Source organism: Pongo pygmaeus, chromosome 11, assembly GCF_028885625.2.
Source record: "Pongo pygmaeus isolate AG05252 chromosome 11, NHGRI_mPonPyg2-v2.0_pri, whole genome shotgun sequence".
NCBI classification, from domain to species: Eukaryota; Metazoa; Chordata; class Mammalia; order Primates; family Hominidae; genus Pongo; species Pongo pygmaeus.
In genome coordinates this window covers 133,154,047-133,175,088 of record NC_072384.2, presented here as the reverse complement: position 1 = coordinate 133,175,088, position 21,042 = coordinate 133,154,047, and the positions used below count along the sequence as shown (strand labels likewise).

Here is a 21,042-nt window from a genome sequence, read left to right as displayed (position 1 = left end):
TTTAAATCCTTTGTCAACAATAACAGGCTTGGCAAAGCCTCTTTCTCCCTCAGTGTTTCATGTGGGCACCAGCCATCAGCATGCCCCATGTGTCCCTCTTTAGGCTAAGCTACTTAATATAACTAACACATTCCAAGCTTAGGCCGAGTGATTTCTTACATCAAAATCAAATTCTTTAAACTTTCTTCTATTCCAATATTCCTTACCCCAAGTTAAGGAGCGTTACCAACTACATTTTGATAATAAAAATGTAAACTGAGTTGTGGCAATGATTAATATCAATTGGAGAATATTTTCACAATAAATTTGTGTCATTGAGATTGACATTGCGTGGACTATTCCACATATTTTGTTTTGGAACGCAGCTAAGATTGGGACTCATACACTGAAGGGTAGAATTAGTAACAGTACCCCCGGTTCCCTTGTATTGACAAGTCCACGACCTGGTTCTTGCTGATATTTTCCATTTATTACTGCAGTAGATAATTGCTCTGAAAGTGCAACACTAAATCACTCTTGTCATAGCCTCTGCTCCGTTTCCACTGGCAAATACTTGGAAATTCATTCTTCAAGCATTGTGGACCACAAGCTTCTCTCTGGGTGGAAAATTATTGCCACTGCCAGTATCACAGGGAACACACACACACACACACACACACACACACACAAACAGAAGGATTCAAAAAGCAGACGCTGGAGAGGAGTAGGGGCCAATTTCAAACAGAAAACCCAGCAAAGGGCTGGAGAGGAGTAGGGGCCAATTTCAAACAGCAAACCCAGCAAACCCAGCAAAGGGGTTAGAGGAGAACAGCTCCAACTGTGCAAAGTGGAGACCGACTCTCCACTCTCCAGTGGCAACCTCACATTCTGGTACTGTGCAAAGCGGAGACCAACTCTTCACTCTCCTCACATTCTGGTTACGTTGGCCCTGGTAGACCTTTATCCCTTTGTCTCTGTAACAGGTGATACCATAATCATAACCATGTCACATCTCAGGATATCAGAGGCCCATGGAGTAAAAACAGATGAAAGGACCTCTCAAGCTAGTTTGGAAAAATAGAGGGTTTAGATAAACTGACTATTTAATCTCCCACTTAAACCTGTTAGGCAGAATATCTGGGAGAACACTGGGTGTAAGATGCTGCCTAACAGGCATAACGCCTTGCTCTAACCAGCCTAGGGCCAGTATATTTTTGATGGAAAAGACAACTGTCAAATACTACAACGACAAAGAGGAAGGGAAAACATGAGCAGCTCTAGAAAACATAAGATTCAAAACTCTGAACAACAACAACAACAAAAAAAAAAACTATGGACAACACACCTAACTAGTAGGCCTGACCACTCACTCACTCCTAAGCACACTGTACACATACACACTGACTTTCCCACACACACAACAGTCAGGTAGATGCCCAAAGGAGGGCAAATCCAAATATCTGCTCTCTTTGGAATTTTCATGGCAAATCTGAATTTAGGCAAAAGTGAAGACCTCCCTGGGGTCTTCAAAGACAGCCTTTGCTCTCCATGTAGCCAACGGTGCTCTTATATTTGCCGAGCCCTTCACAACTGTCTGGACACCAGAATGCACTCTTCATATTCCTGGAGTTTAAATCACTGCTAGATCTTCTTATCTGATCTAACTTGACCTGTAATAGAAGCACTCCCTTTTGGCCCCTGTACTCCCTGTTCTTTCAGGAAAAAAGCATCCCCAAAACAGTGGTAATTAGAGGGTGTTCAGGAATGGAAAAGTAGGAAGAGTGTAATACAAATACAATAAGGAAATGCCTGTTACTCTCATATGATTTCTCTGAGACCAGGTGGCCAAGGATCCCCTAGTCTTCAAGGATATGTTTTAAAGACAGGCCTTAATTTAAGGTACTGCAGTCTTTGCTCACAAGAGCCAAGTAAGACGGTGCTACTTGGAGGTTGCTATAGGACTCTGACTCTATTTATTTTAATCCTAGATGCTCTTTTGACCTCTCTGACTTCAGTCCTTCTGGAGTCAGATCACCCAGCTTCTCTGATGAGTGACTGGTCATTTTTAAAGCATGCCTGCAGCAGTCTTCAAGAAGTTTCTGCCTGGGCATCACAATCAGCACACATTTGCTCATACACATACCAGGTGATGAGGACTCAACCACTGCAGACAGGCAGAGCCATGCAAATAAAGCCATCCAGCAAGGTCACCTTTTCCTCAGATGCCCCAGTTTCAGGATGATAGAATTTGCATATTAAGTGTTAATAGGCCTGGCAATAACCAGCTTTTGCTTCCCTTCCTCAATGAGGGACATGCCAGAAACAGACTTGCACACAGGCTCTGCTCATATGGGAAACAGGCCTGGCCTGATACACAGGCTCTGCTCATATGGGAAACAGGCCTGACACACAGGGTCTGCTCATATGGGAAAATGATTTCAGTCACCGTCCTTAGCTCCAAATTCTATACTTGGAACCTAGATTATAATCTAGCTCCTAATCAAACTAGATTCTGCTCCAGTTCAGTTTACTAAGGCATTCCCTCTAAGCTGCCTCAGTGAAACCAGTAAGAGCCACTGGATTACAATTCTAACTGCAGCTGTGCCTAAGAAGGAGAGAGTCCCACAGGAGAGGAGACTGGAGGGCATAAGGCAGGGGATGATACAAAATCCTGGACAGTCATCACATCAGTAACACAGCTTCAGAAAGTGGTGGGCTTGGAGGAGGGGAGAGAAAGAAACAAAATGTCCCAATAATTTAATGGCAGAGCTAGAAGAGAGCATTTACAGCTATTCTGGGACTCTCCAACAGAACGCTTTTCCTGGATGCACAGACATTCATAATACTGGTAACTCTCATCAACAGCTCTGGCATGTACACGTGGCCACGGTACCCTTCATACAACACGGGATGAGAACAACAGGACGCCCAAGAGGCATCTGGACAGCACACAGCAAACAGAAAGGCTGAACGCCCCCCCCACGGAACCCCATTAAAAAACAATATTTGTCTATTACAAAGTCACGTTTTCCATTTTTCCGCTTTATAAAGTCAGCGATGCTGGAGGGTGTCTAGCGGAATCCGTCCTCCAGGAATGAGTGCAAAAGGGGAGCGCGCGGCTCAGGGACGTCCCTTCAGTGAGCAATGGAAGGACTGGCTGGAGGCCTCCCATCCATTTCGGACAAACACACACATACAGAAAAGGATTATTGCCAGCTTGTGTACTCTCACAATGTGATTTTTGTATTTCGAAAGCTTGAATTGTCCCTGAAAGAAAAAAATGGGAGAAAATAGAGTGTTCAATACAAGGATCATCTATACAGAAGCACACATATACAGGGGGAAGCTGACTCATCAGCCCTCGGGGTCTCCATGACATATCCCGGGGCCTTCTTCACTTGCCAATCTAATGCCAAAATGGCAACCCACCTCCCAAGTCCCTTGCAAAACTTCCAGTCAATTTTTTGCAACAGCAAAAGATTAGAAACAATTCAAATGCCGATCAAGAGAGGACTGGTTAAATACTAATGCTAGGGCACATTCGTAGAAATAAAGCAAGGAAGCTCTCTACTGCTGTGGAAGGGGTTCCAAGATAAACTGATAGCTTAAGGTGTAGTGTGTACACACGGTATACTACCTTCTGTGTAAATGGGGGTAGGGAAACGAAGTTATAGGTTCATATTTGCTCATATATACATTACGAAACGTTGCAAGGCTACACAGGAAACCAGCAACGGTGGTTACCTGGGGCAGTGGAGGTGGAAGGGGCACACTAGAAACCGGGCAGATGGAAGAAGCCTGAGAAGGAGACGTTCTCTCTCCCCCCCTTTCTTTTTATCTAACACACACTTTGGAAAACATTGTATGATTCACGTGGTCTTATATGAACAAAAAACCAACCAACCAACCAACCAACCAAATAAGAATCCTCAGTTTAAAACTTAGAGCTGCTTACAGAAGGAAAGGATATTCCAGGAAGTAAAATCTGGGTACCTTTCACTTTCCTTTAGAAACATGGCTCTAATTCTTGAAAGTGTGTGTGTGTGTGTGTGTGTGTGTGGTATGCATGTGGGGGATCCCAATATGTGTCCTCTTAGTTGCCTTTTATTGGATGCAGACAGGCTTGACCAGCCACTAGTGACCTTTCCTGTCCCACCCTAGAAATCTAATGACATCTTAGCAGGTCCTGTCACCATCTGAGTCTCAACATTTCAGGCTGGCAGGGACTTTAAAGTTGCTGCCCTTGCCCAGTGCTTTGGACTTCAATTTGTCAGAAAATTTTACCTGGATTCTGGAGTCATTATTTCTCTTTGATTTTAAAGGGACATTCTAGAAGCTCTGGTTTTAACTGACCTAGTATCTCACTATGTTGCCCAGGTTGGTCTTGAACTCTTGAGCTCAAGTGACCCTCCTGTCATGGTCTCCCAAAATGCTGGGATTACAAGCCCAGCCTGACCTATCTTAAAATTGTTATAATTAATGGGACATATGGCAATTGGTTCAGAGTAAAATATGTGCTAAGGAAAGAATATGCTCAGCCTAGCCAAACAGCAGTTTCTGTTACTGGCTAACAGACCCTCCTCCATGATGGCGGTCAGCTGACAGTGACAAAGAGAATGACTGCAGACAAGAACTGAGAAGAAAAACTGGAGCTGGTATAGGTGAACTCAGGCTGGGAATAAACTGATGTTATCTCAAAAGTCCACTGGTATTTTATAGCTGGCATGCATGACCATGGGGTTCATTTATCAATGGCTACTTAGCACTTCAACTATCTTCAACTAAAAAACTGAAGGTTGAAAACAAAGTTAATAGGGTGGTCATCTTTTTAAAAGGCTAATGGTATTTTTAAAAAATTCTTTTCAAAAGGATAGACCCCTCTGAGATGCCACAAGTAGCTAGCAAAGGATAAGGAACATATCTGATCATAACACAGAGAAAAGCAAGCATAACTGGTGTGTGTGTGTGTGTGTGTGTGTGTTATTTCTGAGTTCTCTTAGGGAAAATGTGCTGTGTTACAGAGATGCATTACAAAAGACACTTTTTTTGTATCTACACTTAATACTAAAGAAAGTGATTTCACAGGAACAGATGGCTCTGTTCCATTTCTTCCCTTTTACAGGCACGTCTATGCCCATCTAATCATAGGACACCACAAGTCTATCAGGAGGGATTCTGCTCTTCTTATTAAAAGAAACTAGAAAGGCAGGGATATGGGAAGGTAGGAGCAGAGAATTTGCTGACTTGGGCTATTATCTATCTTGGAGTAAAGGAGATGGCAGGCAAGTGTCTGGCCCCAACTCTTTCAGCTGTTTAGTGACGGAAAAAGGATTTTCAGGGTAATCATTACCATAAGCAGGTCATCTTATCTTTTGGAAGAATTTCTCTATTGTACTAGGTGGGCCAGAAATAAATTCTTTCTCTGTAGCAGATAAACTGGAGAGCTCTAAAAACACTTTCTCATTCAGATTTTTTTTTTTTGAGATGGAGTGTCACCAGGTTGTAGTGCAGTGGCACAATCTCAGCTCACTGCATCCTCCGCCTCCTGGGTTCAAGCGATTCTCCTGCCTCAGCCTCCCAAGTAGCTGGAACTACAGGCGTGCACCACCACGCCCAGCTAATTTTTGTATTTTTAGTAGAGACAGGGTTTCACCATGTTGGCCAGGATGGTCTTGATCTCTGGACCTCATGATTTGCCCGCCTCAGCCTCCCAAAGTGCTGGGATTACAGGCGTGAGCCACCGTGCCCAGCCTCATTCAGATACTTAATATTTTTGTTATTATAGACCATTTTATAGTCAGAAAACCTAAGAAATCATATTCTAAGGTCCACTTGCAAAGTGAAAAAGGGGAGGAGAAGAGTAAAGGAAAAGCCAGGAGAATCCAACTGAGTTTTTCCAGTTGATTTAAGAGGAAAACAGAACAGCAAATAGGGGTGGCCTGCTCCTGACAGTGACAGACTAACACAGGCTGGTGGCAGTGAGGCCCTATGGCTTTGGTCCAGCCTTCTTTAAAAAAGTGGGTTGAGAACAGCTTGATGCCAAATTTGGTCTGAGGAATGTGTTCACCTCAAGCCAGCTGGGAAGTGATACTCCATCACATCCCTCACCCTGGGCTCAGCGCAGAGAGATTAGGAGGCAGGGAAAGGGAGAATGTAGAAAGGAAGGGGCAGAGGCCACAGGCGACCCTTTAAAAAACAATGTGCTTCTGTTCCTTTAAAAGCAAACTAAAATTTAGCAAATCCACAGTGAGCTCCTGAAAGCTAGCCCCTCTAGCAATCTGGCAAAGCTGTGACAGCGCATGGGCTATGCTTAGGACACCAAAGAGGACACAGAAGCTGACAGTCCCACAATGCTGGAAGAAAAAAAAAGAATTCTTTCTCTACCGGATGTTCCTTTGTCCTGATGATGTCTCAGAAATATCCGAGAGCCCCATTCAGACTGGCTTCCAACTTCACATTCCCAGGTATCCTGGGGAAAATCGTTGTCCAAATATTCTGAAACAGCTTTCCAATCTGCTCTACCTTAAAATGGTCATCTTTTAGTACTTTTAGAGAAATGGACAAGTTCCAACTCTGAAAACAATGAGCTACGGCAGAGATTAACTCCTGAAAATGGATGACAGGGGGGCAAAGTGGTCATTCAGAATGTCCTCCCCTCTCTTGGAGTTACCTGCCACTGTGCTGGTGCCTGGCAAAGGCACCTGAGTGATTCTGGGTTCTCAAGTGAAAGCTGGGAGTCATCCAAGGAGGAAGGCTACCTATGTCTCTGCTCTGAAGATTGGCTCCGAGGGGTCCCAATCCCAAGACCTAAGTGCACATGGTCTTCAGGAGAACATTCTTTGGCCATTAGCTGTCCACCCCAGGCCAGTTCTGGCTTCCGCTTCTCTCCCTGCATATTCAGTAAAGCTGCAAACTCCTTCTAGTTTCAGTGAGGCAAATTCCAGTCTCTCGTCTTCAACTTTATTTTATTCCAACTTCATTTCCCAACAATATAGACTCACTGCTCTGTGTATACCAGCCCAGACGGCTAAGTAATCAGAATCCTTTCCTGTCAGCTCACTGAGGGTTTTACTTAAGTCATAGTTAAAAGGGCAATACTTATTTGCAACAGGAGTCAAATGAAATTGTCCTAAAATACTAGCAGTCACAGGTAATGACATAAAATAGCAGACGAATTGAGGAAAAATATTTGTGATTCATGAAGAATTATTTAAATAGCAGTTTTTCTGCCAAATTTCTTTATAGATCACGATCTATTTGGAGGAAAAAGAAAAGGGAGAGAGGGCTAAAATGTTAAGGGGCCTCTAAAATGGCAGACCCAACAAACGTAAGCTAGGGATGTATATCTTCTCGAACATCTCTTTCACTTACAGCGAGGTTAAATCAATAGAGATGCAACATGAAGTCCTTTTCAAGTCTATTAAGACAATGAAGTGAGTGGATTTTTTGTTGTTGCTGTGTAAATTCATTTTTTCCCCCTACTTTCAGAATAATTTTTGGTTTAAATTCAAACACTCCTCACGGACTTCCAAGCCTGTGCTTTAAGGAAAATACCTGAACCACGAGTGTTCTCTTCGTCTGCCTCCCACACTGTATAAAAAAGACACGGGGGCCACAAAGAGACCACAAAATGGCAATTATGCAAATATATGACTTTTTAACAGCAATTCAAAGATATTTTTCCTGGGGGATTAAATCTGCCAAGAGGGGTGGGAGCTATTTTGAGTTTTCTTCCATTCTGACTATTCCGCTTTCATTTTAAAGACTTTTCACTGAACCTCAGATGCCATCAATTTTTAAAGGTACATCATTTTATGTACTTTAAGAAGTAAACACTGCCCATTAAACTATGATATAACCCTTTTAAATCACATTCACTGTAAGCATCCCCAATTTTTTATTTTTTGAGATGGGAGTCTCGCTCTGTTGCCAGGCTGGAGTACAGTGGCTTGATCTTGGCTCACTGCAACCTCTGCCTCCTGAGTTCAAGCGATTCTCCTGCCTCAGCCTCCCAAGTAGCTGGGATAACAGGTGTGTGCCACCACGCCCAGCTAATTTTTGTATTTTTAGTAGAGACGGGGTTTCACCATGTTGGCCAGGATGGTCTCGATTTCTTGACCTCGTGATCTGCCTGCCTTGGCCTCCCAAAGTGCTGGGATTACAGGCGTGAGACACCACGCCCAGCCAAGCACCCCAATTTTAAGAATATTAAAAGCCTTACAGAAGGAACAGGATTGAAAAAAAATATTAAAAGCCAAAAAAATCTTAGAAATAATTAAATATGGTAGTATTTTAAAAACAGCTCCATTATAGCACCTGGCTTCTGAAAATTTAACTTAATATCTTATTTCAAATATTTAATACTTTTTAGCCTAAAAATCAATGATTTATCTACTATTAAAGCTGGTACCTTTTTCCTCCCTCTTTGTGTATACTAGCAGCACTCCTGGAATTCTATGTTGACTATATATACAGACACTTATATATATGCACACATACACAGACATATATTTAGAAACAGGGTCTTACTATTCTCCCACCACAGCCTCCAAGTAGCTGGGACAATAGGCATGTGCCATGATACCAGGCACTAATGTTGACTATATCTTAAAGAGAATCATTTTAAATTTTAAACCACCAGAAGACTGAATTTATAATAAAGAAATCAAACTATCGAAACAAAAAAGGTATGGGTGGCATCACTTGTGTGTGCAGGAACTCTGCAACTGTGTTTTATCTGTATATCATACCTACACCCCCAAGCTCTCAGGCCCCTGGCCACCTGCTGCTGTCCCTCAGAGTGTCATCCTGTCTCTTCTAGCACATGTCTCAGGCCCCTGGCCACCTGCTGCTGTCCCTCAGAGTGTCATCTTGTCTCTTCTAGCCCACGTGAGGGATGCAGGTCTCCTTTTCTGGAAAACGCTCATCTCCTTCTAGGGAAGGGGGGATTTTGAGGTAGCTACTACAGTTGACATGTTCTGTTCCAATTTTAGAAATACTCTATTTCTTAGGGATGTTAGTGGCAGGGGTAGTTTGATGTCCAGGAAAAGGCTGTCATCTCCAGCACATGCAGATATTGGCCTTTCATCCATTCCTCTCATTCATAATAAATTGACCCAGCTCCCTCTGCTACAGAGACAAACAGGGACTTGATACTCTCTTAACTGAAATACAAATATTCCCAAAGTCAATGCTTTAGTTGGCCCAGTCTTTGTATCTCAGTGCCTCTCCCTACTAGTACAGTTGTGCTGGTCTAGTGAAAGTACAGCTTGGAACAACTGCTAGTCACACAGCCCTGAAATCCAGCCCCGTTACTGACATTGCTGAAACGCTGAATTTATATTACTGTCTCCTCACAACTGACACATGACAGCAGCAAACAGGAGACATACCTCTCATGTAATTCATGTTGGGGGCTGTGGAACAGCCCTTTTAGTCACAGGACATTGCCAGATGGCTTAAAAATGGCCACATTTGAGCGAAAAGAAAAAGCATCTGTGGACATTTACCATCATGAAATGTGAGCATCAAGAGATCTCAGAGACTTGTTCATCCATGGAGCCCCATTTTCCAGATGAGAAAATAGAGGCATAATAAGGCGAAGTAGCCTGTTCAGGGGTTCACCAGGAGACATGGGACCTAGGGAGGACGAGAATCCAGTGGTTTGGGACTTACGTTTTTCTCTGAGGCTCAATGTTGGCAGAGGCAAGTTTGGGGGTAAATGGGAAGAGCGGTCCTATGGATGAGAGGTATGTCACAGGGTTACAGAGAAGATAGACAAGGCCCTACCCTGAGTGTGAGAGACAGAGGGGGAGCGTCCGATCAGCGGCCGCTGCTGTTCACCAGGCCATGAAACTCCTCCCAGGCCCTGGCAAACCAGAGACAAAAAACACAATAGCACATTCAGATCAAAAGCTTTTGAACACAGAGAGCAGACACAATAACCCCACATCCCCCTTCAGATGCCCTCCAAGCCGAGTGGAACCACAGGTACCTGGGAGCAGAGCAGCGAGGTCCCACTGGACTTTCCTTTCCGAGGAGCAGAGCAGCCTACCCTTTCAGGGCCAGCGGGCACTCCTGCTTGCTTCACTTGAGAAGTCTGCCCCTGTTCCCTCAAGGATTTGCACCAGTGTTCCTTCAACAAGGCTCCAGGGGAGGCCAGTAAGGTCAGAACTGATGCTCAACTGTCACCAAAAACACTTCCAATTTACAGTGGCACTCCCTGTCCTTTCTGCCTTGGCTATGTGTGCACAGGTGGTAGAAACAATTTTTCTTCATCAGGCCTCACTGAGGGTAAAGGCCAGTTCCCAACAGCATTATGATGTCTAAAGATGCAAGGAGGAAAGTATACACTTTCCCTGCTTTCATATTTCCGACCTTCTAACCCTTCTACACTCAGACCTTCAATGTGTCAGCTTCCACCTGTTTCTTAAGTGCTTATGTAACTACTATCTGAAAATTTAAAGTCACGGCAGTTCAAAATTTCCAGGGAAAAATTTCATTACAATTTTCATGCTGACTAGCTTAACTCCAAAATTAGGGTTGGGAAGGGATGAGAAATGTGACAGAAGGGGTACGTGGCCTTTCGCTCCACAGAGAAAAGACTCTTGGTGACTGCTGGACTAGTCACAGGAGAAAATCAGACCCCCTATGCTTCTGGAGGCTCAAACTCAAGTTTTCTCAGGGGAGCTGATTTCCTACCTAAGTCCTAGCCACTTTTCAGCCCCAAAATGATGAGTTCCTTGGGAATTATATATAAAATATGGTGCTTCTAAGTCTGAAGTTCCTCATTATTGTTACTCCATTCTTGGTTTAATTTGGTGACACAGTACCCAGGGTGACAATACACTACATTTATAAGTTAACCATCTGCCTCTTAGAGGAGGTAGATCTGCAGTTCATGGCTTCTTCAGAGAATTATTACCAAAGCTCCTAGTGTACGTGCTAACTAAATTAAGGAAAAACGTAAGACTGCCAAACAAGTGTGCCAGTCTTTGTCAATTCCCAAACTCAGTGTCCACAGCAAGACACCTGTTTCAGAGCTCTTTCTGGAAAGATGGTGATGCGATGTACTTTGTGAATCCCTGAGTGACATCAGAAGGCAATTTGACTCTTTACTCCAAATGAAGACAAGGGCAAAGCAAAATCCAATGCTTTGGCAATGACCCAGGGAAACCCCTCACTGTAATGGTGAGATTTAAATTCCTTTTTAAACCACTTAGGTGTCAACAAGAAATTACATGGCTGTGTTGAAGCTTCATGTCATTTATCCTTTTATTTCCAGGAAGGGCCATCCTTACACTAGCCTACACCGAGCAGTTCTCTCTGTCAAGAACCTGAAGAAATACGGACTTCACAGCTCCCTCCTACTCCATTCCAGTATTACATTCCCCTCCCAGTTTCTTCATTAGTATCTTCACTATATGTTAAACCTCAACATGAAGAACCTGGGTTAAGAAATTTCCTCACAGTCGGGCACCATGGCTCACGCCTGTAATCACTTTGGGAGGCTGAGGCAGGCGGATCACCTGAGTTCAGGAGTTTGAGACCAGCCTGGCAAACATGGTGAAACCCCGTCTCTACTAAAAATACAAAAAATTAGCCAAGCATGGTGGCGGGCACCTGTAATCCCAGCTACTCGGGAGGCTGAGGCAAGAGAATCGCTTGAACCCAGGAGGCAGAGGTTGCAGTGAGCAGAGATCGTGCCACTGCACTCCAGCCTGGGTGACAGAGTGAGACTCCATCTCAGAAAAAAAAAAAAACAAAAACAAAACAAAAAAAGAAATTTCTTCACATGGATTCAGTGGAAATAAAATAGTGGGCCATAATCTTTGGTATAATCACTCTTATTCTCACAGGCCCACAGCTTGGCCAAGAGGCAAATCTACCACCTAAAACTAGGTGTGAGTAGTCTAGCTATTTTCCATCTGGCATTCCAGGCATACTGGGTAATATTAAAACTTTCTTCTTTTAAAGGTAAAGAAAGAACAAGTTAAATGTAAAAAGTGTCATATGACTGGAGTTTCTAAAAACCGAAAAAAATTACTGAGATTAATAGAGCCAACAAGGAATTCTGAATGGATTCAAAAGACAGAGGAACAAAGAGCTCTTTTAAGACCACTCTTGTCCCATCTCACGTACCAGAAAGCAAATCCTGTGCAATTCTACACTTCCCCCTACCTCCACCCAAAGGCTGCAAGGTTCGTAGCCTTGCACTCACTGGCTCTCTATACAGTGAGGCTGAGCAGGGGCTCAGCCTCCTGCTAATCTGGGCTCTCTTCACTTTGACTACCAGTTTGGTGGTACATATCACAGATGCAAAGCCAGGCCAGCAATTAAGCTGGGGTAACCTGGTGCTACTGGACTATGATTTAGCCATGCCAGGAGAAGGGAATGGGTTGGTCCTTGCCTATAAAAGTTCAGTGTTGAAATACAATGATATCTAGATGTGGGAAAGTCCCCACAATTTGACCTGTCTCTCCTCTAAGATAAAGGAATAAAGAGAATCACCCACCCTCCACTCCTGCAGAGAAGTTGGGCCAGTCTTTCCCAGTACTGTAGCCCATTATAGGAATTTGGCCTGTTTTCCTTTTCCATTCCAGGCTAGATGCACAAAAGGAATCAGTGGGACTAATCCAAAGAGGAGTTTCTTCACAAAAGACATTGCAGTTTCATATGGCTCCGAGCCCAGTTTTATCCTGGTAGCCCCACGATTCTGACTGTATTATGAGATTTCTCCTCAAAGCAGAGAATATGGGGAACCCACATCTATGAAAACTCGACTACAAGTTGGCCTCATTAAAAGGAGCTATAACCTGAGCAAGAACTCAGTTTAACAAGTTGCCCACGTCTTAGGGGTGAACTGTCAGCAATAAACAAGAGCAGGAGCCCTCTGCAGCACAGCAGCTCATCACCCACCTGCTCTGTGCGGCAGGCAGTGCCTTGTAGCACACTGAGGGGAGCAGCAGGAAAAGGCCACAAGCAGTGTGATTGGGGAAAGGCTGGAAAAACCCAATGGTTGAAGAATGACATTGGGAACTAGGCCAAAAATAGCAAGCAGGAATCAGGAACACCTGACTGAAAAATATAAGCTACTCCTAAAAAACTCCCCTCACCACCAGCAGCCCTATCTCCAGAGTACTCGGAGGAAAACGAATGTTGGCTCCTCTTCCTTCATTTTCCTTGGAATTCTTTTTTGCTTTTTGGGATGGAGTTTTGCTCTGGTTGCCCAGGCTGGAGTGCAGTGGTGCAATCTCAGCTCCCTGCAACCTCCACCTCCTGGGTTCAAGCAATTCTCCTGCCTCAGCCTCCCCGAGTAGCTGAGATTATAGGCACCTGCCACTAGGCCCGGCTAATTTTGTATTTTTGGTAGAGATGGGGTTTCACCATGCTGGCCAGGCTGGTCTCCTGACCTTGTGATCTGCCCACCTCAAGCTCCCAAAGTGCTAGGATTACAGGCGTGAGCCACCTCGCCCAGCCTCCTTGGAATTCTTAAGTCTCAGTAGCAGCTGTTCCTTGGCTCAAAGCCATATCCATGGAAGAGCCACAAGGAATAGAAGAAAGCAGAAATAGTTCTGACTTTTGTTCACATTGACAAGGATCAGAAGGGTCTCGAGGTCAGTTTGGTGCTTTCTAATCAACTCTTACTCTGGGAGGTGACATCAAGCCTAGCCCCTGGAGCCGTACAATACAGCTGAAATTAAGGTTAATGTATGTAACAATTTTTGAAGGCAAGAGGGAAAGGGCCAGAGAAGGTAATTCTTTGACAAATACTAAAAACGCAGAGAATGGGCCTTTCCATATTCCAGCAAATCTCTCATTTTATAGGTATTTCAACCAATTTTGGATATGTAATAAACAAAGATGCAATAACACAAACACCCCTAGAATACTGAGCCCACACTGCTAATCCTAATAGGTGTTATGCAGGATCTTGGGCCACATGGAGATCAGAGGTAAGTCAGGATGGTACAAGCACACGGTATCACTGCCAAAGTGGAACAGCCACTCTGGAAAACTCAACCTTAAGTCCACAGCCACTTTCACAGATCCTCTCAGGCACACTGACCCAGTGTTTGCAAAAAAATGATTGTTTATTATGTTTTTGGTGGTAGCTCCTAAGAAAACCTAAAGTAGCATGAGGCTTGCTGAAACTCTACATGCAGGTTAGGGGCCTAAAGGCCAAGCTGCAGCACATACAAGCCAAAGCCACAAAGCATACAAGGGGTCCGAATGTGCTACGGTCAGACATCCTACAGAGCAAACTCACACGGGATGAAGACGTTTCCCTACCCCAGATCCTGATGTGCAGTTAACACCGGGCCCAGGAGAAAGGGAAGGGCTGTAACCCTGAGATCTTGCAAGCAGGGCTGACTCAAAGAGGAAGATGACCTGGCTCTAAAGGGAAAGCAGAGGGGAGAAGGCTGGAAAAGAGCTGTGGCTTGGGCAGCTTTGGCACCAGCGAGAAAACTCCATTAGCACAAAGCAAGGAAGCTATATACACACAGCCACACAGACGGAAGCAGGGATTTACCTCCAAGCAAGAGATTTCTTTGAAGTAAAGGCAAATGGAAGTCAGCGAAGCAAAGGCCAAGGATCCCCCTTTCCAACCTGAACAGACTTACAAGCTTAATTCTATATCAGAAATCACTCTGTTCTGGTCATCGGTGTGACTAGATGGGAACTCAAATTTAAGTACCAGAAAATGGGGTCTTATTTTCTAAGCTAGATGTCACCTTATTATGTCAGGCCTCAGCAGTCCTGGAACATTATACCACATGACACTACACAATGGGCTTATGGAAATGAGGCTGCATTCCCCGGATGGCCCTCCATGGAAAGTCTGTGCCATCCCTTAATATGGTGACAGTCAGTCCGAAAGGCCACATCTTTGATGCACCATAAAGAGCAAGAGCATGAGACAAGCTAGTTTAGCACCATTTATTAAGTGATCTTAGCTGTTGTTGTAGCTGCTGCGTGTCAGCCTGTTCTTAAAACATAAAATGCTCTTCCAATTCCTCTTGTCCAGGACAGAAGGATCTTCCAGGTAGCACGCCAACAGAACAAGAGACTCCGATGACGCCAGCTTCAATGATGGTGCCATCCAGAGAGGGAGAGGGTCATGGCACATTCAACCGCGGCTTCCAGAGGTTTTGAAAAAGGAGCCTTTGGGGGCCCAGCCTGCCTGGCATTCTAGTGGAAGTGCAAAAGGTTGGCTCATTGGGAGAGGAAAGAGAGGGGGACGCAAGGGAAAGTAGCATCTGGGTCTCAAAGAGGGTTGGTCTTCTGGTCTCTACAGCTACAGGGCTAAAGTCCCAGAGGCAGACCTCTGGATAAAGCAGAGAGCAGCAGGCCAGTCTTTCTAGCAGACTAAGGCAAAAAGCCCACAGGCTCTCCTAAACTCTGTAAGGACGCGTACATATGTTTCTTTAAAAGTCACGAAGAACTGCCTTATGGTATTAGAAAGGGAGAAGAGCAGAGAAGGGGAGAATTGATGAAAAATACCTCTTTCCCTCTCCTATCCAGGTAAAAAGCTTATTTTGGGGGTGAGTGGGAGTAGGGGATATTTAGAAACCTTGAAAAGAAGAATCCTAGAAACAGGTGTAGATCTCTCCAGCCTGGACTGAACGTGGCTAGAGGTCAGAAACTACTTCTATCCCAGAATAGAGAATAAGAAAAATGTGCCTAGAGAAAAACAAAGCTAACACAGGACTGCTAAGACAAGCAACCAGGGCCATGGCTGGCTAATAACTGTTGGTGACTATGATGAGTCATGCCAGCCGTTTGATCATGGACCAACTCCCATAGCAGTGTTCCCACTTAAAAACTGGCGCTTAGCTGGTTTAAGCCAACTCCACTCAACATTATCTGTGAATGCATGGGAAAGAGATTCCCAAATGGTCTGTCTGCTGAACATAATTGCTGGGCTCACTACTAGCCTTCAATAATAACAACATGATGATATTCTTACTAATGATGATGATGATGATAGCAATACTACTACTTGGCCCTGTAAGAGCATTCTCCATCTGAAGACCCTCAGTTAAAGATTAAATCAGCCTCACAATAGCCTTGTTAGATAAAGTATTGTCTCCCACTTTACAGATGGAGAAACTGAAGCAAAGTTGCAAAGACACTTGTCAAAGGCACATATTGGTATGGGGCCATAGGAGAGAACTAAACCTAAGAGTCCTAACTCTTAGCTGGCTAGCTCTTCCTCCAGCTTTGAGACAATCTGACAGCCACTCCCCACACTTTTTCACAACAGCCTGAGCTTACTTCTGACACTCAATCACTGAGGAGCAAGCCTAACAGTGATTCTCACTGTGGACAGAGAGCTCTATTTCCCTGAGTCCTAGGGAGATTGCAAAGCTTATTTTCCCTGTGGCCTTCATGCTTCGCTTTGATTCTGCTCTCTCACACACACACTATCCCCCTTCTTCTATGAGTCAGCTCTATACACAAGGAAATGAAGTCATTCCTGATAAGTAGTCAGTATCCCAGGACAAAGAAAACAGACTGAAGCTAACAAGTTAAAAAGACATGCAGAAGTGGGGTGAGGGCGGGCAGGGTGAAATTATCTTAAAAAACAGCAAGAAAAAGAAAAGCACTTGTCTTTCATTTTAAGATAGTGGTTAGCATATGAAAGACAAGACAGCCTGTAGAAATTAAGCAAGCCCAGGTAGTGCAACTGGGTTTCTGCAGACGGGCTCGCCCTGCTACAAAGCACCTGGTAGTATAGGTGGCAGGGAGCCTCGCTGACAAAGAACTGCAGCAAGTAGCCAGAAGCCCTAGAGGGAAGGCCTAGTCTGTCCCTTCTCCACAAGTAAGTCTCCTGTCCAGCCATATTCCTCTGGGCCCAACTACAGATCTACTTATACTAAGCTTAGGGACACGTCCTCCCATAAACCCCCAACACATACTTGATGCTGTCGGTGTGAGTTTTGTATTCCATAATGGTGTTGGGAGGTAGGTTAAGCACTCGTCGAAGTGTGTCCCGGATTCGGGCTGTGGTTGCTTGGTCACTGGCAGTCTTATTCCATATTGAAATAATGTCCTCCTACCAGAGGAACAGAAGGAATCATCAAAGCAAATCAGAGGCAGCGAGGAGAGCAAAGGCAACACAAGAAACCAGCCTGGCCCATGGGTGGCTTACCTGAAAGCGGACAGACACCACAGCCCCACAGATCTCCTCCCCAACCATGAACTGTTCCCCCAGCATGGCCAAAATGAGATTCTCCCAGCAACGGGAGGCCAAGCCCTTCCGCAGCCGAATAATCCACTTGCCACCATTTTTATTTGCATCATCCTGTAAAAAGACAGAAAGCACTGAAGTGAAAATATGGTTTCACAGCTTTTTTTTTTGTATGAAGGCAGTAAAAAGCCAATAATCTCTTAAACACTAAGAAGTCATATCACTTTCCAATTATTCAACTCTATAGAAAAACTGATGGTAGGACTAGGGAGAGAAGAAATGGGGAAAAAAAGAAAAACAAGGCTGGGATCCTTGGCATAAGCCATTTATTAAAATGGCTAAACAGACCTTTTAAAAATAATCCCCTTTACTGGAAATACTTTAGGAATTAAAATGAAATGATGTCATATTTCAAGCACAGATCATCCCTTTACTTGCTAAAAGTACTGAATGTCTGCTGGGCGCAGTGGCTCATGCCTGTAATTCCAACACTTTGGAAGGCCGAGGTGGGTGAATCACGAGGTCAGGAGATCGAGACCATCCTGGCTGACATGGTGAAACCGCGTCTCTACTAAAAATACAAAAACAAAATTAGCCGGGCATGGTGGTGGGCGCCTGTAGTCCCAGCTACTCGGGAGGCTGAGGCGGGAGAATGGCGTGAACTCGGGAGGCAGAGCTTACAGTGAGCCGAGATCGTGCCACTGCACTCCGGCCTGGGAAACACAGCAAGACTCCGTCTCAAAAAAAAAAAAAAAAAAAAAGTACTGACTGTCACTACATACCAAGTACACAGACATGAAGCCCCAATCTAGTTTTTTTTTTTTCTTTTTTGAGATGGAGTCTCCATCTGTTACCCAGGCTGGAGTGCAGTGGTGCGATATCGGCTCACTGCCACTTCTGCCTCTCGGGTTCAAGCGATTCTCCTGTCTCTGCCTCCTGAGCAGCTGGGACTATAGGCACCTGCCACCACACTCGGCTAATTATTGTATTTTTAGTAGAGACAGGGTTTCACCATATTGGCCAGGCTGGTCTCGAACTCTTGACCTCGTGATCTGTCTGCCTCGGACTCCCAAAGTGCTGGGATTACAGGAGTGAGCCACTGCGCCTGGCTGAAGCCCCAATCTCTACTCAGATCCAGTCCAGTAGAAGAGACAGCCAAGGATATTAATTATAGCAATGATACTGTAATTATAAGTGCTGCTGTTAACAGATATGCACACTATGTTAAGGAAGAACAAGACAATTGGAAACAGTCAAGAAGTGGGTCTTTTTTTTTTTTTTTTTCTTTTCTTTTTTTGAGATGGAGTCTCACTCTGTCACCCAGGCTGGAGTGCAGTGGCACAATCTCGGCTCAGTGCAACTTCCACCTCCTGGGTTCAAGTGATTCTCCTGTCTCAGCCTCCCGAGTAGCTGGGATTACAGGCGTGTGCCACCACACCTGGCTAATTTTTGTATTTTTAGTAGAGATGGGGTTTCACCATGTTGGCCAGGCTGGTCTCAAACTCCTGACCTCAGGTGATCTGTCTACCTCGACCTCCCAAAGTGCTGGGATTACAGTCATGGGCCACCATGCCCTGCCAAGAAGTGGGTCTTAAGGGCAACAGGAGTGAGTCAGGAAAAACAGCTGAAGGGCACTGCGGGCACTAGGAAGAACATGTCTGTGCATAAACTGACAGGAGGGTCCACCTGCAGGGAAGGGAAGATGTAGAGATGATGGAAGATGAGGCTTGAAAGGTAAATGAGGTGCAAGATCATGTGAGCAATGAGGAGCGGTGTAAGATGGGTGGCGTGGATGTGACCACATTTGTCTTCTCGAAAAATGCCATGGCATCAGAATAGAAGATGCATTACACCAGGGCGCAGCCGAATACTGGCTCTGCAAACAGTTCTAGGTCTCCAGTTACTGCCTTTAAACTTATTTTCTTACCCACTTTAATCATATGTGTACTATGTAAAAATACTACACACACGCACAAACAAGTTCTATAAGGATAAAGGTAACCGAAAACAAAAATCCTTTAATGTTCTAATACCATTTTAGTCATAAAACAGTCTTTAAAAAACACCCAGCACCAACCCACACAGACAAAAAATGGCATCAGTGCATTTCTCTAAAGGCTTGGGTTCCGAGGATATACTGGAGAGTGATGCAGTTTTGAGAGAAGACTTTAAAATACTTTTAACCGGCCGGGCGCGGTGGCTCACGCCTGTAATCCCAGCACTTTGGGAGTCCGAGGCGGGCGGATCCCGAGGCGGGCGGATACCGAGGCGGGCGGATCCCGAGGTCAGGAGATCGAGACCATCCTGGCTAACATGGTGAAACTCTGTCTCTACTAAAAAATACAAAAAATTAGCTGGGCGTGGTGGTGGGCGCCTGTAGTCCCAGCTACTCGGGAGGCTGAGGCAAGAGAATGGCATGAACCCGGGAGGTGGAGCTTGCAGTGAGCCGAGATCGCGCCACTGCACTCCAGCCTGGGTGACAGAGCGACACTCCGTCTCAAAAAAAATAAATACATAAATAAAATAAAATACTTTTAACCTTGGCAGGGCTAAGAGACAAAACAAAAATACCCAAACTTGCTCAAAAAAGCAGTCAGAAGCCATTAGCCCTTACCTCCCACATGGGTTTAATTCCTTCTTTGAAGAGATGGAAGTCACTGTGGCCTGTCAGGTCCCCGGGACGTACCATGTGGCTATAAAACCTCCAGAACTGCTCCACCTGCAGAGAGAAGACCCCAGAGTAAAAAAGATGTCTTTTATTTTTCTTTGAATGCATCCCGAGGTTGAGATTTAGCTAAGAACACAAGCATGAAAGACACTATACTACGGGCTGTCCTTTTCAGGGGACTCATTTTCATGTGTGGTATTGTGAGGGAAGACATATCAGAGGAAAAGCATATCATCTAGTTTGACAAAATAAAAAATGTAACATTGGCAATTCAAGAATAAAATCTTTGGTGAGAAATGCAAGCCTCACACAGGAGCTTTAGTTGGTGAAACCATGTTAATACGCCCTCTCCCACTCAAGCTGCAGGGTAGTCATCACGTGCAGTAAGAGGACCAGGTTTTTGCACAATGGAAACTCTTTAGCCTTGAGGTATATTAAGTGTCACACAGCCTCAGCCTGAATGCATTTTTTAGAACCAAATCACTTACCGATCAAAGATTGTTTAACTGGCAAATATGGCATTTGCTGAATGAAATACCTCTTAGACCTCTTTAGTTACTAAGCATAAGTGATAGAATCAACCACATGTACCACACATACCACTCTACATCATGGTGCTGTTGCTAAGTCCAGGCCAATCCAAAATCATACAGGACTTAGCTTCTCATAGCTAGGGTTTAAGGCCCTCTTCTTAGCTAGAAAAATTATGTTTCTCCTTGCCGCTCCTTCACAATCCCGTGAGAAAACTAGATATTTTTCCATCAAGTATATGCTTATTTGTATTCATCACAATTTTTCTCATTAGTGTCACCCTCCCTCCTTAGAAAAAAGAAAAAAAAAAGAGACAGGGTCTCTGCAGCAGTATGATCATAGCTCATCACAGCCTCTAACTCCTGGTGTCAAGGGGTCCTCCCATCTTAGCCTCCCAAGTAGCTGGGACTACAGGTTCACTAATGTCTTGATAGGAAAGATTATTTCCTTATTCGCAGAGGATACCTAGTAAGTACTGGCCAGTGAAGAGGCACACTTTAGGAGGAAAGAGAAAACATGGAACATTCCGATGAGAAATAGCTGGTATCTGCCAAACTGCTGAGCAGGCTCTAAATCAACATACAGCAAGATACCACAACTATGGAGCTGACAATGGGTATTGAGTAGACAAAGATTCAGGTCACACTTCTAGATATGGGGAGCACCTAAG

The 21,042-nt window shown here is 44.5% G+C and overlaps 1 protein-coding gene across 6 annotated transcripts in view; it reads right to left on the bottom strand.

Moving 5' to 3' along the window:
* Positions 1-447: 447 nt before the first annotated feature.
* Positions 448-21,042, bottom strand: part of EIF4E2 (eukaryotic translation initiation factor 4E family member 2) — a 32,926-nt gene continuing 12,331 nt past the window's right edge. For 2 of the 6 annotated variants that reach the window (XM_054477525.2, XM_054477529.2), the window contains 5 exons: positions 19,788-19,892; positions 17,135-17,287; positions 16,902-17,038; positions 9,769-9,847; positions 448-3,246 (listed from right to left, as the gene is read on the bottom strand). In XM_054477525.2, coding sequence (XP_054333500.1) covers positions 9,802-9,847; positions 16,902-17,038; positions 17,135-17,287; positions 19,788-19,892 — 441 coding nt within the window. In that variant the 3' untranslated portion in view covers positions 448-3,246; positions 9,769-9,801. Of the gene's footprint in view, positions 3,247-9,768; positions 9,848-14,905; positions 15,172-16,901; positions 17,039-17,134; positions 17,288-19,787; positions 19,893-21,042 lie in introns of those variants that run through there. The other 4 variants (XM_054477526.2, XM_054477530.2, XM_054477531.2 and 1 more) reach the window with 2 other exon arrangements.